Raw genomic sequence first — 26848 nt, forward strand, 5'->3', positions numbered from 1 at the left:
CCCGGGACGCCGTCGGGGCCGGAGCACGCGGGGGAGGCGGCGGCCCCGGGAGCGCATCCCGGCGGCAGGGCCGGCCCGGGAAGGGCCCCCGGCTCGGGGCCGCTCCTCCCGCCGGCTGCCGGGGCCGCAGAGCCGCGCAAGCCCCGCCCGGGCGCCCCGCGGGGGCGGCCCCGCTGCTCAGTGGCCGCCTCGGCCGTCGCTCAGGCGGCCGCGCCGCTCGCCGCGGGGATGGTGGGGCGGGCGCCGAGGGGCGCGGGCAGCGCCCACAGCCCGGACGGCGCCCGGCGCGGCGAGCCACGGCCGGCCAGGTCTGACCTCCCTTTCCTTGTCCCCTTCCCTCCGTTCGCGAGCGGGGCCGCGCCCGGGCCGGCCCCCGGCCCTTCCCGGCGGGGGTCGCTGCCGGCGGCGGGGGCGCGGCGGGACGGCAGGCGCGGTGCCCCCGGGTGACAGCGGCGGGCGGCGGGGGGCGGAGGGCGATGCTGGGGCACATCACCGCGGGGTGTCGGGTCACGGCGGGACCCCGCGCTGTCCCCAGGCGGTGTCCCCGCCGCTGGGGACTGGCGTGCCCGAGGTCCCGTGAGGTCCCGTAAGGTCCACGCTTCTCTCGTCCCGCTGGCAGTGCCGCGCCGCATCCGTGCCGTCCTCCCAAATCTAGAAGAGAGAGAACAACACAACTCCACAACAAACGCGCAAAATTAGGATACTTTTGAGATCGGCTACCTTTCAGAATTTCAAGACATTAAATTGGCACGTAGTGTGGTGTCACACTGCGACTTAAAAATTGCTGTCATCAGGGAAAGGACATAAAATGATCTTGCGTGCTTTAATCTTGTGTGCTGCACGCATTTGACACTGAGAAGCCGAGCAGGCAGCAGTGAGCTGGGAGGGGGCAGCCTGGCCCCTGAAATCGGGGGGTTGCGGGGCTCTGCACCCGGGGCTGGGGTGGGCAAGCACTGGCTGATTGCATCACTGCACGGGAACAACCTCATCAATACCTAGGAAGCAGCAGAAAAAGCAGTCGTAAATTGGATTTTCAGGGAAGTTTTAAATAGCGCAGGCAAGTTTGTTTGAGCATAGAATTATGTAAAATGAGTCAAATGGAAAATAAAGTTACCAGTGTTTGGAGGTGAGTAAGGGCCATGGCCAGCAACAACTCTGAGAATGAGTTCCTTGATTCCTACACAGGTCCACTTTGTGTCTCATCATTTCCCTTCTCCAGTCCAATCTTGATGGCACCAAAAATATTTTTAAGTCTTGAGTTTGGATGAAAAAATAGAAGAAAGGGACTTGAAATTCAAGAAGTATGGTCCAAATGCATTTAGGCCAGTAAACATTTAAGGATGGTGGAGGGAATCCACAATGCACTATGCACTAACCCACGCCTCTTGAAACAGAAGAACTTTCCAAACTTTCTCCAGCAGAGAAGGGACATCCAGAACATACAGACAGAATATGAAGCGTTTAGTTAAACACTGCATTTTGTTAAAAACAGAGGAAAACACTGACAGTGTGATAAGGAATATGTAAATTTTTTTAACACTCTTCAAAAAGGTAGAACATTGTTCCCTCCCCCCTGAAATGTATTTTGATAATTTCCAAGCAGACGGCAAAGAAAAGGAAATTATATCAATCCCTTTGGGTAAAATGTGACATTCTGACTTCTTGAAGCCTAGAAAGAGGTTTATAAACTTAAAAAATGAAAAAGACAAATTTAATCTTTCCAGACTTGTCAAACTTGTCTCAATTAATTTTTGATGACATAATTAGAACTTAAGGTTTTAATGTGTGCTTTTTTAGTTTACTTTTCAAAAGATTTAACTTTTTAAGACTCAGGGGAAATGGAGGGCTTTGCGGTGGGAACTGGAGCAGGAAGAAGGGGCGGACTCTGTGTAGGTTTGAGTGCTGATTCAGAGTACTCTATTAAGCCAAGAGAAGATGAACTCATTTTTATCCTCCCTTGGGGAACCAGACAAGAAACAGGAAGTCATTGATTCTAAGTAAGATCATTCACTCTGTAATTGTAAACAGTGTCTTATGTGCCGGTAAATATTTCCAGAACCTATTGGCTCGTTGGAAAATACAAAGTAAATTATTACAATCTCTAGCAAAAAAAAACCACAATAAAAAGAGTTATTTTCAATCCTTTTATACATAATGTTTATGCAGTGGAATATTAATGAGTTTGGACATTGAGAAACTACTTGGCTGGACACAGTGTTCACTGCCAGAAATCCATCTACTCAAATGTTTTGTCTGTTGAAAGACAAACATTTTTAACTCCACCCTGTAATATTGCGCCCTACCAAAAAGCAAAAATTCTCTCATTACTTGACCCGTTTGTGTTTTCACTGCCACAAACACTGAAATATCCCACTGTTAACCAGATGTTGGCCTTGTCCATTTCTGTTTTATGTAGCTGCAATTAGATAAAAAGGAAAAGCCTAAAATATCCTAAATAGTCTAATAGTATGTTGCCACTCCTCATTACTTAGGAGAGCAGAATTCAGATGAATCTGCAGCTGAAATTACTTCTTCACTGCAAAACAGGAGAAGCTGCTGCTTGGCAGTGCCACCTTCACCCCTTGGACAGGGGGATCCTGGACAAGCAGAGATGAGCATGGATTAGGGACAGGACAACAGTGAGCAGCTTGCTTCTCTCACAGTCCAGGGAATTTTCTGCTAAACTTAAAAAGAGAATGGCAAAAGACATTAGAGGTGCCTTGGTCACCTAGAAGGACTGCAGCTGAAATGCTTGTGTTTAGAATGTGGGTGTTGTAGGATTGGCTTAGGAAACTATTTTAATAATGTACTTAAATCCTAGTGATTCCATGGGGATTCCTGAGTGGGAGATTGCTGAAAAAGGATAGTTGTAACCTCTGACTTAGCAGCTTGAATCCCAGCCTCCAGGACCAAAGGAAGAAAGAGCAAAAAATGGAGCATTTCCATTTTATGGAATGGTTGTCCTTTCCTTTAAGTTAAGGTATGGAATGCAAGAAATAAGGAATTTAGGGTATGAGAAAGGAAAGAAGGTTTTGACCCAGCGTTTTTCACCTGTTAAAATGAACTTGAGAATCACATGAGACATGAAACTTTAGAAGAGAAATAGAAAATATTACTGTAGCAAAGAAAAGTGAAGGACTTTTTGGAATTTGCTCATGAATTAGATCTGTCTTGTGCTGCTTTTCCTTTTTTCTTCCTGTTGTCAAAAGCAACGGAGAAGATAAATTCACACCTTCGTCTCCAGCTGAGGGGTTTCAAGTGGGGCTGCCTCTTCTGATGCAGGAAGGAAGGGAAGTGCTTGAAGCTGTGCTTCTGGAGGCCTGGGATAGTCATGGGAGGGGGGCTCTCAGTGGTGTCACTTATTCATCCAGGCTAACTGTGTCAGGACTTGCAGTGTGGAGATCTGCATTAGCCACAATCTTCCTGTATCAGCCTCCTCCATCATGCTGAAAACAGTGGCTACTTGCCTTTCCTCGTCAGTGTCCCACTGTTCAGGTGACAAACATCCAATATAACCTTATGACTTGTAGTTTTTTTCTTTGTTGTGATCTTCCAGCAGCCTTCCACTGAATGATGTTTTTTACATGTTTATTATTTTTGAGATAAATGTGATACTTCAGAGCTATTTAGGCTTTATTTTTAAAGCCAAACCTAAGTGTCCAGAACCCTGCAAAGGCCAGGCCTTTTCTTAGCAAGGGATCTTGGACTGAATGGTTACATTCAGCCTTCCACTTACTCTATTAAACTGTCTACAAATACTTGGGGTACAACAGAGCCCAGTCCTTCTGCTTACACACAGATGATTTTCTTGGCTTCTCAGACTCAAACCATGATGAGCCAGCTCTCATCCTGAGTAATTTTTCCAGAAATGCTTGTCCAGAAGGGCACTGAGGCTAATTTCCAGAAGGCATGAGCAATTAAATATGGATAGAAGCACAGATTTGAGCCTGAAACATGCCTGAACCAGGATGTCCTGAGATCTGTAACAGCTAATGCAAAAAGATTGTTTTACACATGGGGGGTCCATTAGAGACCATTTGCTCACCCACCTTTCCATTTGGAGTCAGAAACTCCCCCTTCCATCTCGTTAAGGATATTGAATTTTAAAGGAGATTTGATTAAGCTGAATTTTAAAAGACTTTTAAAAGAGTGGTCTGCCAGATATTAAACTTGCATAAAACCAAATGTGCTACTAACTCACAGGCAGTTACACCTATGTAAGGCATTTGCCAAGCTCAGTTCTGAGTAAGAAAGGATATATGCAGTAACTGAAGATTAAAATGTGAGATGTGTTTCTGCTTATCAAGGAAAAATAATTGCAGCCACAGGATAATCAAAGAAATTAAAGTACAATAAACCTAAATATTATCAACACAGATTTCAGAATTTGATAGTTATGAAAAGGGCTTCAGAAAACTAACATTTTTACCATGTTTTATGAAACTGTACTTGTATAAAATTTGGGGGCATTCTTGAGATTTATATAAAATAGGTTAGTATGCATATTAAAATAAAGTCAGACATTAAATACAGACTGAATTTGACATGGGGATTTTTTCCCTTTCTTTTTCCAGCATAAATATGGCTGAACTTTCAGAGCCAGAAGGTACTGTAAACTGGAAGGAAAGATGTTTAACTTTGGAGTCACAGTTAATGAAATTTCGTCTCCAGGCAAGCAAGATCAGAGAACTGTTAGCAGAAAAGGTAGGTCTCATGGGATGAATTTTAATGATGTTTAAATTATTTTATTTTATTATGGGAGTCGATCACAAGTCATGGTTTGAGATTACAAGTACTGAGATTTTTTCAGAAAGAGAAAAATAGCCTTTTACAACAAAATATATGGAAACTATGTATGTTTTAATGCTGTGAAAGAATTTTACACATCAGAATTGCCAGCAATAAATGTTCATTTTCAAGTAAGAGCATGCTGGCAACACTCCTGCAGAAAAAGATATGTATGCAGTAATAACTTTTACAACACTGATGTTAATATTTAACACATTTATTAAGTATTTAAGATGTGATTTAAGACACAGAAATTATCATGGAGAAAATCCAGAAGTATTATATTCCTCAGTATTCTTTATTGAATCATATAATCTATCAGACTCCATTTTCTTATAAGACATGGCTCATGATCTAAGTCTCTGGATCCAAAAAGTTGAAAAATATTGTATCATTTAATTTGAAATATATTGTTTAAATATTTATTTTTCAATAGAGAAACATTTCACTTGACATATCAAATATGTGTATCCCAACAGTCAGTTGTAATTGCATCCATATCTGAAATACAAAATCTTCACCATTTTATTTACCTGGTAATATTTTGATAAAGTAAGGCAATTAAAAGAGTACAAGAGAAAAAATCTTAGAGATTTATTGGAACTATGTCATAATTAAGATTTACTTTAGTGAATTTCTAATTAAAATGTTCTATTTTAGTGACTCTTCTATGAGGTAAATTTTCCATCAGTTGCTCCCCTTAAAGAAAAATAAAATAAAATTCAGATAACCTGATAGTATGTAGGCAAAAATACTTTTATTTTTTGCATGTAAGCTAATGGTTCTCTTTTGTAGATTTATCCATTCTCCCTTTGAAGCCATAAATACATTTGATCTCCACATTTAGTCCTTTATGAATCATTCCTACTTTATTATGTTTTGGTGGGGGCAAAAGCTAAATAGTATTAAAGCAGGAAGAAACAGATATTTTTGTATTTACAAAGAACTCTGGATGATGTTCTAAGTTCCAGATGTGTTCCAGTCCTTTCCTAATAATGCTTACCATTGTTTTCTTTGACAGCTAAATTAAAATTAAGAACTGAGTCTGTTTCCATGGACATACCTGTCTTAATTCCAGGGTCTTACTCAAAGTCCTTCAGATCCCTATGTTATGTGCCATCTATTATTTTACTGACTGTCCACTAAATCTTGTAAGGACTTGCATGTAAATCTTGCTTGTCAGAGAGCTTGTCTTATCTTGAATGACAAAATACCACCAAAAACTTTGTCACTTCACTGCTCAGTGTCCATTACCAAATGTCACCCTTGAACAGCAGTGAGCCCTCAGGAGGTCTCTGTAGCTCTCCCCTGATAGCTGCTGGTCACTGTAGGAAGTAACCAGTAATGTATATTTTTATTGAGCCCTTTCTGTAATTCATGGAGGGACATTCCCTCTTATCCCATGGCTTTTTATTTCCTTGAAACACTGCAAAATTCAAATAATTATAATAACCAGATCCTTCAGCCTTGGCGATCCCCTCAAAGCCTCATCAGCTTTGTAAGCCAATACCTCTCTTTTTAAGGGCCACTTTGACACTACCTGTAATGCTTTTTCACATACACCCTAATTTTGCTGTTATATCTTCTACTGATTTGCTTACTACAGTCATCAGACTTACAGATCAATAGTTGGTTCAACTATGTCGTCCAGTTCTTGACTGAATAAAATTTGGCAATTTATTACTATTCATTTTATCTCTTCATGGCCTTATTTGTTCTGTGGAGGCACCCAACCTCAATTTGAGATGGAAAAAAAATGGAATAAAGAAATTTAGTATTTTCTGTATTAGACTTATTTTATTGAGTAGGCATGAAAATTTACAGCAATACAAAAGAACTTCTGATAAAAAACATTTTTCATAGTACTAAATTCCACTGAAATTGTATTCTTATAGTTAGTACTCAAAGTAGTTCTGCTTTGGCATAGCTAAAAATATTGCTGTTAGAAAGCAGTGTAGTTGAAAACTCTTAATTTTTTTCCTAATCCTGCAGTTTTTCTGTATGGCAAACTCTTATTGAAGAGGTATTGCAGAATATTAGGTTTGTGAAGAATAACAAACTGTGCAAAAGCCATCCTTTGAAATGCCATTTAAGAACTAAAAAAAAAAAAAAAAAAAAACTGAAAAAGGAGAACTACCTGTGCCTGTCATTGTAATTAGCAAGGCTCAAAGATGAGCAAGTTATTATCACCAGTCTTGGGGGAGAATATCCATCCAAGAGTACAATCCTGGCTGCTGGAACAGCAGATCATTGGATGCTTACACACTCAGAGCTGTTAGGTCAGAGATACCTGTTTTGTCTCTTTACCCCGTTTGGGTCACTGCATTTTGGGATGGAAAGTGGCTGAACGCTGGACATGACTTTGCTGGCCATCTTCTAGCAGCCATTACTACCAAGTTTTATGTGGCTGCTGCTGATTGTAGTTTTGGCAACCAAAAAGTTAAGATTGATGAACAGCACCTTCGCAAAACTATGTAAGTTTAAAAAAAGATTTGAGAAATTTGAATGCTTGCTATTTGACATTTCACTTTGTTCATTTACAGTTTGCATTTACAGGCTCCTAACTGTAATACCCTCTTAAATTCATAGCAATGTATGCATAATCATATAATAATCAAATATCAACATAAAAAACTCCAGAGTAAGATGGAGAAAACCACAAGTCTTCAGCACCGTGCTCAAAAAAACTTATTCAAAGGCAAATTCTAATCTGTGAGAAATATTACTCTGAAATAGATTAAAAAATCTTCAAAACTTGTTATGTTACTGCCCTCTTGTTTTAGTTTGCCTTACCTTTCTCAGAAATTTTAGAAAAAGCAGTGATTACAGGAGTTATATGGGAGAAACATTTTCTGTTGAAGACCAGGGGTCCAACAGGTGTTCAGTTGGGATAATTCGACATAATGCTCTCCAGAGCAGAGCATTAGCAGACTTCATGAAAAATGATCCTTCTCCTTACTGTGCCACTTTGACTTTTTAATACGAATCTTTCACTCACAGACTGGAATTCAGTTGGGACGTGTATCAAAGTCTGGTCACAGCTTAATAAAATTTGATCGTATTCATCTGCAAATTTAGCAATTTAGCACAATTCAAAAGCAACCATTTTCAAAATGGGCAATAAAGTCTTTGTATGTATTTCTGAGTTGGTTTCATTTGGCAATAACCCAGTAATTATTTTTTCACGTTTTAATTTTTGAAATTATACAGACAGTTCTCAGAATTGGTTAAAGGAAAGATACACCCACACTAGTTTGAAGTTGAATTGCATGGAATTGTTACTCAAAAATATGTTTGGAAAATAGTAAAGTGAGCAATGAAGACCCAATTGGCCAGCAGTTGATGGTCATCCTGATACTAATGACAAAAGAATAATGCATCTGATATCAGGCTTTTTAGGTACTTTCTGGATTTGTTACTTGTTGTAGAATGAAGCACATTGGCAAAGCTCAGAAATAATTCTCATTCTTACTTTGATTAGCACCAGCTTTTATTCGTGGTTTTGTTTACAATCATCTCTACACTATGAAATGTGTACTGAAACATTGAACAATAGCAGCAGTGTTCCACTTCAAAGCAGCAACAAATTCACTGCACTGTGGTGTGACAGACGTAAAACCCTGTGGGTATTATACTGTGTAATTGTAGTAAACAGAGTAGGAATGATACTGTGACAAAAACAGGGAGTCTGTAGAGGAAGACAAGAGAAATGGATTGGGGGTAATTCTCCAGCCTTCCTCCTCTGCCTGTGTTTGAGAGGTGTCTCTTCAAGACCAAGGATCAGGGAAAGGAGTTTACATCCTTTACACCTATGTGTAAAACTTGCCAGAAACTGCCATTGGGCTCTTCCCCTTACATTTGTTGTATAAGGGATATCTTGAATCTAGTCATTTCCAGTATTTGTGCAGGATCTGTGTGAACCCGTAAATGTATTCAGGCTGGATTAATTAAAGTACTTTTCTTATACACCAGAAATCAAATACCTTTGCAAAGTTATTTTATTTAATAGTGTCCCTGCAAATAAATGAAGAATTAACATGAAAAGTCTTGAGTATATTATTCTCACGTGTGTCGTGATTCAGAAAAACAGAGTATTTACTGTGTTCTGTAAGTTTAGGAAGTGGTCATCCTTGAAACTCAGTTGAAGAGTTTGAGAAATTTGCCTTTTAAATGTGTTGCAGCAGTACAGCTACCAGAGCTTAAATTTTTTACTGAACTTGAGGAGAAGAGAGAGAAGCAAGGGAATATACAATGTTTTAGAAAACTTAATCCATTCCCTGTTGTTTGTTTTTAATATTTTTTCATTTTGCCAAGTAAAGAGTCTATATTTATAAATCTAACGTGCAAAGAAAGAGACCTTGTTGAAGTTTTAAGCAGAAGCTGCTGCTGTAAGTGGGAGAGGTCTTTACAGGAATTTAAGGAATGATGTTAGAAAGTATCCTAGTATGCCAAATTTAGGATGGCTGTGAAACTGAGCTTTAAGCAGAAGCCTGTATTTTAATGCAGCTTGAGTCTTACGTATGTGAAGAGTTTACAAAAAAAACCTTTGTGGAGTAAAAGATTACATGTTTCTACTGCAAGTTTAGCTTCCAGCTGGCATTTCAAGTCACAGGACAAGTTGGTGACCTTCATTCTTTTCACAGTGCATTTTTCACCTAGAATATACATGCAACATGAGGTATAAAGTTGATGTTCTTCCTACCAACTACATAGCTGTGTTAAATTCCCACTTGGGCAGCCTCCACTGAATTTCATCAGACCCCATAAGGACTGAATATGGCACAAATCCAAATGCTGCTTTATGGGCTGTCCAGTAATACTCAACCATCCTATGAATGTCTCCAGGTTTGTATCCTGCAGTGTTGAGGGTCATTATGTTATGCTTTAAGTGGTTTTCAACAAATATAAATGATTATGAGAGAGAATTCTTTTCATATGTATGTTGTTTTAACCTTCCACTTGGATATTCTCTGTATACATGCCCAGCTGGCAATGAGTGTGTACATCACAAATGTAGTATTATTTTTACTTTCTGAACAGATTATGAAAATTGAATTATAATAAATTTTTAGGCTAAATGCCATTTTCAGTATATTCCAAAGCATAACACATTTTGGACTTTATCTTACAAGCCAACAGCTAAATCCATGTCCCACTATATTTTTATTCCTTTCACAGTCCTGTTTATGGTATTTCATTTGACATTTGAAAATGAAGCAGATGCAATCCTTTTTGTTATCTCTGGCATGGCAATTTCATGTTTAATGTTTTTAGAGGAAAAGTCAGTAACACATTGGACTTACACAGTCATTGCCAATATAAAAATTGTAAAAAAGCACAATGAGTATTTCCATTTGCAATCAAAGGATTATGAAGGGTAAAGAGGAGCAGAATACAATTGAACAAAAATTATTCAGGTGAAGGTTATTTTAAAATATTTAGTTGTCCTTAAAAATCTTTTCATTGTGGGGAATAATTCAGTTGCAATTATGAATGCACAAATTGAAGAAAGCAAGGAGAGTTAAGGAGAATAAAAGTTTATCTGAATAGAGAGTAGGTTTGTTTATACCTTTTTAATACCTACACGTTTCTTATAGTTTAATTTTTATCCCTTGTCTATTACTAAGTTTATGCTATGCCTTTTTAAAATGGTGGAGATTTTTTTTTTGTTTTTTTCTGGTTTTGTACATCTTAAAACTGCATTCTTTCTAAGGAGGTTGAAAATGGAAAAAAAAAAAAAAAAGAGAACTCAGGAAGCAATAAATTAGCTGTTGTTGTAGAGGCATAGCTGGGTAATGGCATGAAGAGCACAGCCTTTGCTGGGAGGATTAATAGCTCCTCTCTGGTGGTATTCACTTCTGTTCCAGCCCACCTGATATGGGGAAGTTGATGAAGTTGTGGAAACTGTGATAGTGGGTCCTTAGCCAATCTAATACTTATTTAGCATTTCACTTATAGGAGCTACCAAACTTTTTTCTCTATTTTTGATGGTAAGAACTCTTCTACCTCATTTAATTTTCATTCTCTGGGAGTGTACTTTCTTGCTTTAATTACATGTCTTTAAAGTGCAACATGCTGCTTTATATATATTTCTGGAATCTCTTACTCCTTTACTATGGGTTTCCAAAGTGTCCTATACACTTCAATGTCATGAATAAATTCAGTTTCAATCAAGTTTTCTTTTTTAAAATGCTGGCTGTGAGTGGTACCTTTGTTTCTCAAGTCATCACCTCTCAGGCAGTGGCATGTCCTGTTTCAGGTGGCTGCTCATGTGACTCTAATCAGAAGCCACAATTCAGTGAGACACAGGTAGCAGAATTTCCACAATTGCAGTACAGTGATCAGTACAAAACAAAGTAGATGAACAACCAGTTCTTGATATGTTTGTCTTTTTCATGTGAAGTACTATATGAGATTTCTTTTTCCTTGCCTGCCAAAGAGCTTTGGTACCTTCTTCCCTCTTACTGAACAGTATCTTCAGTCCTTTCAAGATTTTGAATACTATGATAATGCCTGTGCTAAGAGTGGCCATCTGCCTAATTTATGTTTGTGTCTCTGCAATTTAACTATCAAGACAAGATCTCAGTTGGGAAAGATGACTGCCAGAAAGAGAGAATTTCCTAGTGGTTTATTACATGCTACTTAATTGTCCTTCACTACACTGCCTCCTGAAATCCCACTGCTGAATTTAACATTTTTAAATCTGTATGTTTGCTGGCACATGTCCTAGACTACCAGTTCTGGAAGAGTTCCCTCTCTGGGCTTTTCTGTTTTACATTTTTAAGTTATATCGTTTCCCAAAGAAATCATTCATTTTACTACAATGAATGCAACTGAGATGTGATTGTTTTTTTCATAGGTGCTTTTCACTCATTTAATGACCACTAGAAAACCCTTTGAGCTAAACAATTCTTACAATCATGTTTAAGTATTGAAACTAACTTGAAAGAAGTAAAATAACTCACTGGTAAAACTGGTCTCATCAAGGAGAGCAACAGAAATTTTGAGCTTTTTTTTTCATTTTGGAAACTGAGCAAATAGAGACTGATAATTTTTGGAGGTTTCATTTCGTTCTAAGGAAAGACTTTTGTGCTAAGCACAGTCGATAGGAATGAGCTGAGTTTATAAAAAGGAGAAGTAAGAGAGGCTTGCAATTAAGAAGTGACTTTGGCCTACCTAGGAAAGCAGAGCCAGAAGTTGCTGTAGTGAGAAATGAACAGGACTGTGGTTCTGCATATGCAAATTGTAGAACTGCTGGTCATCTGCAGAAGTGGCTGTGTGTCTATGTGTGGTGTGTAACTTTGACATCAAAGAATCAAATTGTTTTTACACTTCCTACACTTGTGTGACAAAAAGGAATTGGTTAGACAGCAAATTCAAATAGGAATGGTTGACAGTGCTTTGTTCATGAGAAGAGTTGTGGCCTTTTACCTGTTAATTGGTATTAAAAATGAAGAAGATGGGAGAAGAAAAACCATGGAGGAGGTGGAAAGTGGCAGCTTGCAAACTGCCAGGTTGTGAGCACTAACCTGTGTTGCAGTAGTCATAGCCTAGGTGAGCATTCAGGCAGGATCTGAGGGAAATACAAGGCTGTAGCTTTCTTAATTTAATCCAGGTGACTAATTCTTTATCTGAATTTCTTTTTCATATAGGAATGAATAACAAACCATAAAATTTCACATGCTTGGTCTGTAAGTAGCCTAAGGAACATTTGGGCCCCATGAGACTTTGCCTTTAGCATTAGCCCTTTTGGGGAGATCTGTGACAAAAAAGAAGATTAGGTTCAGAAAGCAGTTTTTCATTTTGAGGACTAAAAAGCTGTATAATATTTTCATAGGTTTTGTATTGTTCTAGGGAAAAGCTATTGTGCCAAAATATAAATTTTTTACTGACAGCATATTTAATTTTATAAGTGCAGGTGGTCTGAAGTATCACTTCCTAGTTATTTAACAAAATGGATTTCTACTACTAAGTTAGATGCAAAGCTGTTCAATTAAAGATAAGTCTCACTAATTATTATATTCTCTTTGGGATAAAAAAATCATTCAATAAAGAACAAAGTATTTTTTCCCCGAGGCATGTCCTCATTCCTTCTTTATAAATTATCTTACTCTTTATTTTTCCAATGAAATGTTAGTATATTTATTTTACATCTTTCTTTAGGTGTTTTGTCTATATGGCTTAATTAGTTAGGTCATATTTTAAAGTTTGTTGTAGCTTATAAAGATCTACCACTGCCCTTATAAAGAATACATAATACATAGAAAAGAAATGTCAAGGCAGAAGGAATAATGTTAGAAAATATGGATGGAACATACCTAGTCAGCTTTTTAATAAATAAATTACAGACCTAGGAGGAATTTTACTGTATTTTCCTAAGCTAAACCACTAGAAGAGAGAGCTTTTTGTGAAAAGAGTAAATCATGCTTCTAGAACAGTTTTACCATTGCTTTTAACTAAAAAAATATGTGCAAGGTTTTATATGATTGAGCACAGAATATTGTAAAACATGAAAAATGATTGTCATCAAAGCCATTGAGAAGCAGATTACTTGCTTTTAAGAAGTACTGACTTTTCTTCTAGAAGTGCAGAGATTTGTTGAAATACTTAGGTCCAAACCTAGGAATATAGAATCCAAAGGGGAAATCTTGGTCAGACAGCTGTGGAATAGCTGGCAGGTATATTCTTCAAACCATTTTGAAGTTAAATAAATTAACTTCACACATAAATTACCAAGTATCACACACACACACAAAAACCCCAGATCTTTTGTCTTCATAGCTGCTATTAGAAGGCAGTTCTAAAATATTTTTTACTCAATGTGAAAGATGAGTGTCTTCTAGTTGCCAGCCTGTGTGTATTCATCACCTGTTTATATGTACTGGCACCTTTAAAAGACAGTTGTAGATGTGTTTATCCCTCAGTTGCTTTTAATATTTATTTGTAGAAGCAACCATATACCCATGCCTCTGGTTTTGGTAAGTCCTTTGTGGTGTGAGGACTGGTAGTTCACTGTATCTAAAAATGGACAGATTTACTGCTCTCTCTCTCTTTTTTTTTTTTTTTTTTTTTTTTTTTTTTTTTTTTTTTTTAATGGGGAACACTATTTCTCAGCCACAAATAGTTTGGGCTTTCTTTTCTGATGATGAAGATTCGAAAAACTGAAGTGCAAGGAAAACAACAGACTCTAAACATACCATTCTCAAATCACTGGAAGTTCTGCATTTCATCAGCTGACAAACTGTTCAGAAACATTAGGCTTTAACTCATTTTTCCTTTTCAAAAACTTTGACCTATTATCAACATGTTTTGAAAGACATACAGAGAAGTGATGCTTTTCTTTTTGTTCATAATTGGTTGTATTTTTTCCAGAAAGATGTATTTCAAAAAGATTTCCAAAAAGTCTATGTGATACAACTGTGTTCTTTATAATATTAAAAACTAGGAGACATTGTATTATGCACTGATTATAATGTAAATTTCAAGCATGAATGGGATAAATTATGTTGAATATTGACTTGGATAAAAAATAGGAGTTTTTCATATACATAAAAATTTTTTAGATTTCAAAAAGAAACTGATTACAACAATTTTAATTTTTAAAATAAAAGTTTCCCTTTAAAACTATTAAATAGCTATGTCAAGTAACAGGAATGTTATCAAGTTAATGCTGTAATTTCTCTCTAATACGCACTACAGGAATAATGATCTCTGTATAGAAATGGAAGTATAGATACATGTATATGCATACAAAAGGTGTACTTTTGAAATCTGTGAGTGATGAATTTTGAGTTTATATCCTTTGCTGATTTCATGTCATATGTGCTTTACTCAAATGACAATTTCTTTACTTGCACAAAAAAATGTATGTTCAACATTTCTGAATACAGCCACGAAACTTCCTTGAACAGGCATCCCTTTACTGTGTATTGTACAAAATTCCCAGTGACTGTGTGTTGTACTTCAATGTCCAGACCTCCCAAGGCAGTACACCTCTGTTTTTATTGCTGCCATGTTCCTTCAAAGCATTCACTATTTATTCACATGTGGCATTTCTCTGTTGTTTGAACAAAAATAGCTCAATTTGATGAGTGTCAGATGTAGAGAAGTTATTTCCTTACTAAGTTTAAAACCAAATCTGTTTCTAACAATAGAAGCTGTTTTCTATAATTCAGTAATTGATGCATCATGTACTAATCTGTTTTCTGGAAACTGTAAGAGGATTTTTCACTGAAAGACAGAAGGAGAAAGTGTAGGTTAAAGTAGCATCTGTTTCTCTGTACCTGTGTTCTTTAGTCAATATGCATCTATTTTTTTGAATATTTTAGACTGTAAAATAAAAACCAGTTTAGATTATGACAAAACATAATTCTTACTGAATTTACACCAATCCAATGCGGGTGACAAGAACAATTCTTTACAAGAGGTTTGTTGAACTGGGGCATTATTTCAACTTTATTTAGGACATAATAGAAAATTAAGCTTAAATATATTTCACATGCCAAATGGTACCAATAATATGATGGCCCTCCATGTTTCTCGTGGGAAGCCAACTTCATGTCAGTTGATCCTTTACAGACTGTAGTTCATTCGAGCAATGTCTCACCAGCAGCTGATACAAAACATTTTGATCCAGTGATTCTGGCAATTTGCTGAGGTGTATATAGAAAGAAGTTGGTGGGACAGAGGTCTGGTTCAAGAGAACTTTCTTTTTTTCAAATGATGTTCTTTATAAAGTCAGAGTTGGTCATCAGTATCCAGGATGTTGCCACAGGTGAGAGTTCTGTGTTTGATATTTGCCTCTAAGCATGGATACAGCTGTCATTACCTGCCACGTCCATCCTCAGGTTAAGGATTTTTTTTTTTTTTTAATTTGAAGATCTTAAGCTATCAATGCATGGTCTGAATTGGCCTTCATAGTCTTTGGTAAAGAAGATTTAGCACTGCATTTTATTCTCGATGAGTTCAAAGCATGACTTGATTTAAACCATTAGATATTCGACCAGTCTCATATTTCCACCTTCTCTCAGTAATGCGGTGATTACTGCTGAGAAACTTGTCACTCACTTTAGAAGAAGGTTTAAGGTTAGGTTTTGTTTGTGAAGAAAAATCCTTACCTTAGAAATAGTTTCAGTCTTTTGCCCAACAAGTTTGATAGCCTTCAGAGTATTCTAAGGTAGTCATTTCTTCTGGTTAACTTCAGAGGCTTATAAACAAGCAAAGCAGTCAGAGTATAGATGTAAATCTAATTTTTCAGGCAAAATCATTTGGTGGTTATTTATGCAAATGGAAAAACTATACTTTTAAAGTTTCATTATTGTTACAGTAGACCTTGCAAAACAAACCTATATAAACTCTAAATAATAGGGAAATCAGGACTCATTTAGTAATTATTAGGTAACTCCAAAATTATTGCAAATCTGGCAAATTTAATTTTAATGGAAGTGTTCATGGTTGGTAACCATGATATTTGATCATTGCTGAATAATACAGATTACTTTTTTTTTTTAACAGGAGTCTCCTAAAAGAAATTGAAGACCCTTTAGAGACTTTGTACATAAAATCTCACATTTAGTTGTTGCCAGAAGCTGATTGACATACCCATATTGTGAGACCACACAAAGCTTCTTAGCACAACTTCTTCAAATAGTTAACTATTGAAGAGGCAAAAACAAACTTTTTTTATAATCTTTATAATCTCTGAATGATCTTTAGCGTGATAGTATTCTCTCAGCTTCTTTGGACCCTGGCTTTACATTCATCTTAGCAACAGCTTTATTCAAATCATATTCTTTGTCCCAGTAGTCTGCATTAATGGATGATTCTGTTCCTGGCCCTGTGCAGCAGTGTGTATTCCTAGCACGAGGTGCAGTGTGCAGTGTCAGTGCACAGCCGTGGCAGGGACTCAGATGGTTGTGTGGAAGAGCAGCAGTCGCTCAGTGATCATTGGATGCTGCTGGAGAGAATAGCTGTGTGCAGGGTTAAGCCAAGCTGGACCTGGTTATGCTGCAGTGGCAGCTGGGTGAACTTGGCAAGCAGCATTTTCAGGTTTTAATTCCATTTACTAAATCTGTGACATTTCTGATACTGCCTTACAGATGAAATGACCTTAACTTATGGGACATAAATAAATTGCCAGTTGCTGCCATGCATTTACAAATTGCCTGTGAAAGCTGATGAATAAGTTGCTACTCATCAGTGAATTTCACAATATAAGTATCTGAAGTTTTCTGTCATAATATTAATAGTTTTCTGTCATACTATTAATTGAGTCAGAACATTATAGAGTATAAGTTCATTATTAGTACCTGCACTTCCATTATGTTTAGCACAGTGCCTTTACTACAGTGGAATGTTAGCTGACCATGTATTCAGAAATAACTTCAGTTTCTGAATCGCAACTCACTAAAAAATAAACGTCTGAAAAATTATATTAAAGTGAGTCTTGCAAGCCAAACTTCTGTTTTTGAATGTAAAACCAAAAAGCCAGATGGAAAGTAACCTTAAAAGCCAAAATTCTAGAAACGAAACTCAAAGTTAAAAACTTAACATGAGGTCATTTAAATATGAAATTAAATTCATGTGGCCAGAGAGGAACAAAGAAGGCTTATCTCCCTGTCCATCTGGCAAATGAATGACTGGGAAGATCTTAGAAGTGTTCTCGCAAAACAGCTCACTGGGGACCTGACCAACCACGTGGATTGTGAAATGTTTGTTACTCTTGTATCAGTGGTGTGCTGTGGTATTATTATGATGTAGACTTTGGGGTTGTGTATTGTATGAGAAAGTACTGGAAGGTGAGTCACAGCTTTTTTTTTCTGTTAGTGAAAACTCATTTTCTCCCTTTTCAGTAACTGATTGATAGGAAATGATGACTCTGGCCTTGTATGGATATGGTGCTAAATGTTTCATGTTATTAGCAGTATAACTGGGAAGAGAAAAAAAGAGATGGAGAGTGAAAAAGAAACTGAAAGATGCCAGAAATTAAGTACAAACAGGACAGGATGAAACTGATTATTTTAAAACCATGCAGTAAACTGAAGAAGGAATAAATGGGTTTCATTTGCATTACTTGCATCATATGCTTTTCTTAGAGCAATTTTCAAGCTGAATACTGAGTATGGCAGTATTAATTATTTGAGCTTTCATTCTCTTCAGATGAACTGAGGTCTTATGTAGATATTTCCTGAGAACCACTAAGTCCTTAAGTCATGGAATATCTTACGAACTTTCAAGTGTTACTTCAAACCAGGCCTTACTTTATAAAAAAGGTCAGCAAAACCAGACAAGAGAGCTCTTAACAAAATGTAAAGTATATCTTTCTGGCCTCTTCTGTCTGTATTTCTGGGAAAGCCTTCAAAATAAATCCTATAAAATGCAGGGATTTTCCAAGGCCCTGGGCAAAGATTGAGCCCATGATTCATTAGGCATCGCTATCAAGTAAGAGAACAGGGTCTCCCCCTGTCAGAGGTGACCATGGAAACTGGTTCTGTCTTCATCCACTGCTGCTGTGGAGCACCCGAGGCCACCGTGTCCCTTCTGCCACATCCTGCCTTCTTTCGTGCAACAGTGGAGAAGTCTGGGACAGTCCTTGTTGCATATTTGTCCAAAACACTGACTTTATCAACATCAGAAGGATTAGCAGCCAAGTTCCCTCTTATCTTGCCTCTTTTGGAAGGACATGAGGAAAGTTTCAGGACTATTGTCCAAGGAATTTCTGCTCTTGGTAGCATGGGAGAAAAAGCAGTGTGTCATATGGCAGCCAGAGAATTAATTATGAAGAAAAGGTGTATATATTTTTTCTGTTGAAGAGTATTTACAACGTTTTAATACAGTCATGATGGTGAATTCTTTTCCCAGTATGGCACACAGTTTATCCTTTTATTTTTATGCTCCTGCCCAACACGTGTCCTTTTCCTTTTCAAAACAGACCATGAAAATACATTTTTCTGATGAGGGGCAGAAGGCATGGCCATTTAACTGTATGTTTTTATGCATTTACAGATGCAGCAGCTTGAGAAGCAAGTTATAGATGCTGATCGTCAAGCAGAGAGAGCATTTCAGCAGGTAATAAATGGAATAAATATCTCCACTAGCTGTGTGCATGTGGTACTCTAATGAGGTGAAATTTTGAGGAGGCAGTTTCTTTTCAAGTCTATTGACTTGTCTTAATGGAGAGTTCTAACACCTTTCTTTGCTCACTATTCAGTTCAGTTCAATAAAGTCAAAGCCAACATCACAAATCAAAAGTAGATACATGTAATGAGCTTCTTCATTGATGCCTCATAAGTCTTTGATATGTGATGCACGTGGAAACAAAAGAGAGAGGAAACAATGACCTGTTTTAGAAGATCTGTAAGAAAATAAAAGGAGACTACCCAAAACAGCCTCTAAATAGAACTGTTCTGTGTTGTTTGTTCCTCTTGTAGAAGTTACATCATTTACAGAACGAGATCATGGCTAAATATTTAACCAAAGTTGCCTTTTGGCCCCAAATGGCAGATTTAGCTAGTGTAGGTATTTTATGAACGTACCTCTGGTATCCCTGAAACATTCCTCATATCTTACTGTGAGACAGACAGAAACAGAAAATTATAAGACTGAAAAATGTTCATGTACTAATTTGGAGTTAGAAAAAATTCCTGACTACAAGCCAAGTATTTTTAAGCAATTTTTTAGAATGCTACTGATAATTTGCTGGGGTTTTTTACAGTGTGCAATTGTTTATTTATTAAAACATTGTTTACAGCTCCCTGTAGATAAATTGCATTCTTCCCATGCTCCTGTTTTCTAAAAGCTTGTGTGTTACAAAACCAGAAGCGTCTCATAGATACTAACAAAATCTGTGTAAAATCCAGTGTTTTGCCAGTCCTGTTGGTATTAAATGCACGGGGACACATAATGAAATGTCAAATAGGCTTCAAAACTTTGCAGAGTTGTCTTGAATCTTAAGAGTGGAGGCAATTTTCAGTTTATTTTGTGATTAAATTACTACCTTTGACTTGGAGTGTTATGTTCCTTAAATTTTTGTATTTGACTTCCCAAATAGGTACAGATCATGGAAGAGAAATTAAAAGCAGCAAATGTTCAAACAAGTGAATCAGAAACCAGGTTGTATAAGAGATGTCAAGATCTGGAGATCCTGATACAAGATAAAAACGATATAATACAAAAATTGGAGCAACAACTTGAAGAACAGGTTAGGAATAATGGTGTTACAAAAGAGAAACATCCAATTCCCTTTTTAATTACACAAAAAGAAAATAAAAATTTAGACCAATAGAGGACAGAAGAGTTTAGCATTATTTCTGTTGTTTGATTAAAGAGGTTCCCATTGGAAATATATAATTGGAATAAAGTTTATTCCTTTTCACATTATGCTCTGGCTTCCACTGAAAGAACATCTGACTTTTAAGAGAGGAAATATGATCTCCCTCTTCGCTGTCCCCCCTGAAGAGCTTTCATTTTTACTAGAGTAAAAGAGGAATAGCAGCCTCTGTGAAGTCCCTATTCCTCATTTTTTAAAAATCACCATGTATTACCCAGGAGTCCGAATTATTTCAAGCAATCTTAGGATTTGTGTCTGAAGATACTACTCAGGCAGATTATATTACTCAGTGAAAAATATGCTTATATGTCAATTTTTTCCAGAAGCAAATAAGACTGCAAGAAGCAAAAATCATAGAAGAAAAAGCAGCTAAAATAAAAGAATGGGTGACAGTCAAGCTTCATGAGGTATAACTCTTGCTACAATCCTTACACAGAAAATATAATGGTGTGACTGGATATCCCTTAGACCTTTTGGCTGTTAAAGGCCTGTGTGCCATAGGAAAAAAAGTGCTTCCCAGTTGATCCCATTGATTTTATTTGCTGGAAAGAGGAGAATTGAAAACAACGGCACAGAGAGCAGAGTGTCCATGTCACCTGAACTCTGATGTCTGATTTGGTCAGCCTGTATAATCTGGGTCCTCTTTCTGGGCTGCTCTCTGCAAGGTCAACTTCTCCATTAGTTGAGAGAGCTTAGCTGGCAGACTGAGCTTATTGAAGCAGATGCCTAAAGTGTGAATAATCCCCAGAAAGCCGACCAAGCCTGCTGGGTCCTGGCAGAAAAAAGGCCTTGATCATTTTTTATTTCACAATGCCCACACTACTCTTAGTCATGAATAGTTTCAGGGACACCAGCTCTAGTTTCAAGAGACCAGTTTTCTCCCTTTTTTCTCTGCTGTGGTAAGATAACCATGTCTTTGCCCTGCCTAAGGCTGCCAGCTTTGGGGTGCAGCTGTGCTTTCTCCTCCCTGGGTGTAGAATTTGAAGTTGCCTGTAAAAGTTTAAATCTTCTCTCTTTAGTTAACTGGAAGTTATACTCGAGTTGAAAAACAATTAAGTAATTGTTTTTGAAGTAAGAAACTAGAAGGTTCTTACATAAAATATTTATTTTTTGTCTGTGAGGGCTAAAGTAAAATATTTTTAAATAATTTAATAAAAATGCCATTAAATTTAGCTAAAATTACCATGAAAAAATTGGACAAAATCAAGTATGACTCAAAGTATTTACTTACTCTTTATGGAAAATCTCAAGCTAGTTTCACAGATGTGACTAAGTGTCACTCAGTGGGAAGTGGAATTGCTGGCTCCCTTCTGTGTGACAAGGGATATTCAGATTCAAATGTTTGCCCAATCTGGAGCAGGAGTTTGAACCAGCATCTTTTACCTCCCAGTGGTGTGCTACAGCAATGGGTTGTTGTTTTTTTTATTTCCTCTAGAAAGATTTTTGCTTTGTATAAAGTTTGTTGGCACCTATTTGTTTTGGGGTTTTTTTTCAGTTTTTGCTGTGGGATGGTAAGGAGGAATTAGGACCATCATTTCCTCTGATTGCTCTGCTCACTCTTGGTTTTGCAAAGTGGCACAGGAGTTTGTAATTCTGGCCTTCTGCTTTTATTAAAAATGCCAATGCAGTTTTCATTTTCTCTTATTTATTAAGGATTTTTAAAACAGTCATGGGTTTGCTTGGTTGGAATGATTTTGGCAGAATCGAGCAAATAATCATTGCAGGGAATTTAGTTGTTCAGAATAAAGAGATGCCTAGACTGGTATTTAGAGAAGTAGCAGAGAGGAAATTATTATTTGAACTAGCTCTATCCTTAGATAAGCAGAAATTCAGAGAAAATGTAAATGATGAAATGAGTTTAAGATTTGTTTCACCAATGGATGAGATTACATTTATATGCTTTTAGTTAGAGGTGGAAAATCAGAACCTTCGCTTGATCAACCAAAAGCAAACCAAAGAGATGAAGACAGTACAATCTAGACTGCAAGGTAAATGTATAAATCTTCTGAAAACTTCTCTCCATATGGCATATTTCTTTCTATTCCCTATTAATATGACCATCTACATGATTGAAAATATTCTGTGAAATCACAAAGATTTCAGAGAGTATGAACTGACGTCAGAATGACTGTACATGAATATGTTAGGAAGGAATCATTTGGTTTTATGCTGAAATGACACACAGACAAGGCACAAGTGGTTTTTGTGGGGTGAATGGGTACAGCTGTTACTTAAGAGGTTCTGCAAGTAATATGATTTTACTGGATTTAGGACAGGTCTTTGCTTTCACTTCTTTATAGCATAGGTGGTCATAAAACTATTAAAGAATACATGAATGTCAGTCTGCATTTGCTTTTTCTAGCAAGTGGTCAGCTGGGAATCAGAACTCCAGTCAGATATTTTTAGTTACTACCTTTGACTACAGTGATCCAAAATCTTAATTCAGACCCAGTATCACCAGGTTCCTCTCCAAATGGGTATAGTAAATTTAAAAATTAAGAAGTGTAAGTAGAAAAAAATAATATCCTCTCCAAGGAACATTATTTCACATTGATCAAAATTGAATTTTATTCACCACCATGTTGCCTGTTCACCAGCTTTCTTAAGTGTGTCTGAAGGTTCCCATTGCCCTCTCCATACCTGGTCGATCTGACAATTTACAGATATTTAGAAATCTGTGTAGCGAAGTGTGTGTGTGTGTGTACAAACATAATATGCATACTATATGAAAATACAAAAATATAAAAATTCATTTTAAGTTAACAATATAAAGTTTTTAAACTAAGATGCAATTTTCTGTTAATGAAGAAACTGGATAGTTTTGCTTCTTTGCTGTCTTTTGATAAGCAGAAATTCCATTCATTTCTAGTCATTCTCTTCACAGAGATACATTTACAGGCTTTTTGAGACCCTGTAGTTTCCAACACACAGTTACTGATATGCCCAAAAATACTAAATTTATTACTATTTGCAGTGTCCATGCTGGTGACAGGCTATAAATTATGAACACACGGTACTGTTTTATGCTGTTTTACTGTTTTAGAGGTAGGGTAAGGGCCTCCTGGATATGCCATAGAGATTTTTATGAACAGAGATGGACAGATTTAATGTTCAAGGCAGTTCATCAATTTCTGCTTTCACTTTCTCTTGAAGTCCTCCTCCGTATAAACCTTCTAAACTTGTAACTTACTCTTCTGTATTTCCTGTGAAATTGTTCAAAGACACTTTTCTTTCTATTGTTATATCAATTTTTAAGAACTGGAAACATTGCTTTGAGTTTCTCCTGATCTGGCGAGATGTCAAGTAGGTTTTTTTTCCCTATAATACGTTTCTTATTACCTTTTTTTTCTAAATTTTAGTTACCTTTAAAAAAAACTGCACTGCAGAGTAGAGAGAAGAGTTGCATAGCTTGTTATAACTCACTAACACAAGATTTCTGAATTACTATTCTTCAGAAGCTGCTGGTAAGAAATCTCTTACTTCAGCACAGAAACCTGGAGAGTGTCAGCGACTAAGCAGTTTGACTTTTGGATGCTTTTCAAATAGAGCAAGAAGTCCTCAACCTTCTCCTAAGCTTGAAGAAATAAGCAAGGCTTCATCTAAAGAGTCAGACTACCCTGAAGGCAAAAACATGCCAGGTACCTTGTCACCAACACTGCCATTTTATTCTGACACAAGTGGGAAACTAAAATCAACAACTCTGCCAGTGTATCCAAACCAGCTGTTCTCAAAGTGCATACCAGTACTGCCTCCCTCTTCACTGCTACTCTTCTGTTACTCGGAAGAAATCATCCTGTTGAGCACTATAGTCTCTGTAATACCACTGATATATTATTTGGCAGCATGCAGAGGCTCCTGGGTCCTTTGGCTGCAAAGTAAAGATGTGGTTGTGACCTTTGTTATTCTTCTGGTCCTTTGCTTGAATCCCTTGTACTATTGATGACCTCCGTTTTTTCTCCATAGTTAATCGTGGTATCCAAAATGGCAAGCTGAGGTCTTTTGAAAATCAGAAACTGAAAGATATCCTATGGATATTTTGTGTATTGCTATCACAGCAAGTAATATGAAGGTGGCTGTGTATTATTACTTCTCTTTTTACAGAGGAGGGAATTGAAGTAAGAGTGATTTTTTTCAAGGGAAAGGATAAGACATAGAACCTTAGGCCTGCCTAGATGGAAACAGATAATTTTGAGGAGTTCAGTTCTTTAATGTGAGTGAAATTAAAATCTTTGTCTTAGTCACTCTATTTTCATTTCACACAGGTATTTAACATAGACTTTTCCAAGTGTCTGTGTAGAAAAACTCTAGTTCTTGCATCTGATTTAATTTGGGAACGTACAGGCCTCACTAACATGTTGCAAGCTATAGCTCTCTCTTGCAAAACCAGGTAAAAGTGAAGAGCAGAAACAAAGCTATTTTTAACACAGTGTCTTTCCTGAAGTACTTTCCACTAGACTCTCTTGGATATATTAAGCACTCCCCATTGGGAATACATTAATAGCTTCCAGAATAAATTTATGTGTATAAACACTGTAGAAATGCTCAGAAAACTTGATTTGTTAATGAAAATTCTTTCTGACAAGCTTTTATTAAACTTTAATTTTCCTTAGATTTGATAAAGCAGCTAAATTTTTATGCCCTCTTAAGTACTCGGCTTTTTGTTAGTTTTGTTTGTTTGTTTTCACACATACACAGCTTACTTTTAAAAATGGCTCCAGTCTGCTTATCGTTATATTTATTGCCATTTTTAGTTCAGCTTGAACTTTGAGTAATGTTTATTACAGTTTATTAGCACACATAATTTGCATTCAGTCACATCAAAAAATCTATAATCTTTTTCTTAATGTTTATTATTTACAATATTAAAAAACATTAATGTTCTCAGACATTTGAAATTATTACCTACTTACTACTTGCAGGCATGATGAAAAAACCATTTATCAGTCAAGTTTGCTAAAGTAATTTTCTCATGTTCATTATATTTCTCCTCTAGAGAAGGATATCCTGGAAACTACCTTTGCTGGTCCTGTACACGAGACAAATAAAGGTCAGAAGTCATTGCAACAAAGTTCCTCTGGCTCAGAGCAAAATAAAAATGTGAGAACAAGCTGCTCATCCAAAGACATAGACAGTGACATGTCAAAGAACTCGTGCACTACTGGGAGTGACTGGAGCTCAGATGAGGATGGAGGAGACAATAAAGGACTGAAATCCAGGTGTGCATCGACACTTTCAAGCCACACATCTGAAGAGAACACAAGGTACAGTAGAGTGGGAAGTGAAATGTATTTGACAGCGTCTGATGACAGTAGCTCTCTCTTTGAAGAAGAGAGTTTTGATGTTAAAAGGACTCAGCAAAAGAAGCTATACTCGTGGCAGCAAGGGTCTCAAAGAAAAGGCCTGAGCAATCCAGGTGGAAAGTGCAACTCTGACTTCGCAAGGAAAAAGAAAGACCAAGATAGTTCTTCAGATGAACTGAATAAGAAATTTCAATCACAGAGGCTTGATTATTCATCCTCATCCAGTGAGGCAAATACCCCAAGTCCAATTTTAACCCCTGCTCTGATACCCAAACACCCAATTCTAGCAACTTCTGCAGGTTCTCAGTGCCCAACTCCATCAGATTTTCCCTCAAATTTGCCACATCCAAAGTTACGGACTCCTAATGTCTTTAGTCTAAATTCGGTGCTAGCAAAGAAACACCTAAGCCAGCCCCAGCTGAGTTCTGACAGAATGTTTGGTAGAAATAGAAATGCCATCAGCATGATCCGTCCATGGAGACCTCAGGAAACAGACATAGATCTGGTGGATGGAGAAGATACTGATATTTTAGAGAGAATGGAGATTGGCTGTGATGAAGGACTGTTTACCTATGACTGCACTGAAGCACAAAATGCTGAAGCCCAGGAATTTTGTGATACGACAAAAAAGGGTGCCAGCAACAAACCTCCAACACCTCCATTACATCGATTTCCTTCCTGGGTAAGTGTGCTTATAGATATTTTTCCTGCTGGCAAAACTAACTTATTTTCATGATTCTCTTCTATGATTTTTGTTGCCTCTATTTTAATTACTTTCTGTTTAATGACAAGACAGGGCATTACCTTAATCATAACTACAAACTCAGAACCTAGTTTTATTTTCAGCACAGTATTCCTGCCATTGATAAACATGGTCTATATTTTATAGATGAAACCAGGGCTTTTTTCATGTCACATCTAAGTTATGTATGTCTTTTTGAGTGTATCCAAGGATGTAATGCTTGTGACTGCATTTATTTATTTATCTGAACTCTAACATAGCCCAAGAATGCTGGTGTCAAAGCCCTTGCTGTAACCACTGTACCAGTAACAATCTAGACAATTAAGTCAAAAGCAGACAACTACAAATTACAGAAGTAATTGATCACATTTCCAAGTAAAATTTTAAAGCCATCAGTCAGGATATTAAAATAGATATCAAAATGTCTTACACAAAATCTAAAATTAACTGTGTCAAGACTCGCTTATTCTGCAGTTTCAGAGATTTATTAATTAATAATTTATTAAATATATTTATTTACTAATTATTATTCAGAGTAGAATAGTACTGTATGTAACAACTTCTCTCTATATATATTTTAGTCAAGTTTTTGCATTATACGTTTTCTTATAGTAGCCTTGTAACACAAAATGGTTGAAAAGTTGTCTCCTAATGGCATTTCTCTGCTCCTAACACACAATCTTCCATTAA

The 26848-nt window shown here is 37.0% G+C and overlaps 1 protein-coding gene across 4 annotated transcripts in view; it reads left to right on the forward strand.

Moving 5' to 3' along the window:
• The first annotated feature begins 224 nt into the window (after positions 1-224).
• Positions 225-26848, forward strand: part of PLEKHH2 (pleckstrin homology, MyTH4 and FERM domain containing H2) — a 55444-nt gene continuing 28820 nt past the window's right edge. Inside the window, exons 1-8 of one of the 4 annotated variants that reach the window (XM_014883164.2) lie at positions 225-308; positions 4575-4704; positions 18793-18855; positions 19838-19987; positions 20440-20523; positions 22023-22104; positions 23572-23754; positions 25110-26098. In XM_014883164.2, coding sequence (XP_014738650.2) covers positions 229-308; positions 4575-4704; positions 18793-18855; positions 19838-19987; positions 20440-20523; positions 22023-22104; positions 23572-23754; positions 25110-26098 — 1761 coding nt within the window. In that variant the 5' untranslated portion in view covers positions 225-228. Of the gene's footprint in view, positions 309-4574; positions 4705-18792; positions 18856-19837; positions 19988-20439; positions 20524-22022; positions 22105-23571; positions 23755-25109; positions 26099-26848 lie in introns of those variants that run through there. The other 3 variants (XM_088161235.1, XM_088161236.1, XM_014883166.2) reach the window with 3 other exon arrangements.

This window comes from Sturnus vulgaris, chromosome 3 (assembly GCF_052056855.1).
Source record: "Sturnus vulgaris isolate bStuVul1 chromosome 3, bStuVul1.hap1, whole genome shotgun sequence".
NCBI classification, from domain to species: Eukaryota; Metazoa; Chordata; class Aves; order Passeriformes; family Sturnidae; genus Sturnus; species Sturnus vulgaris.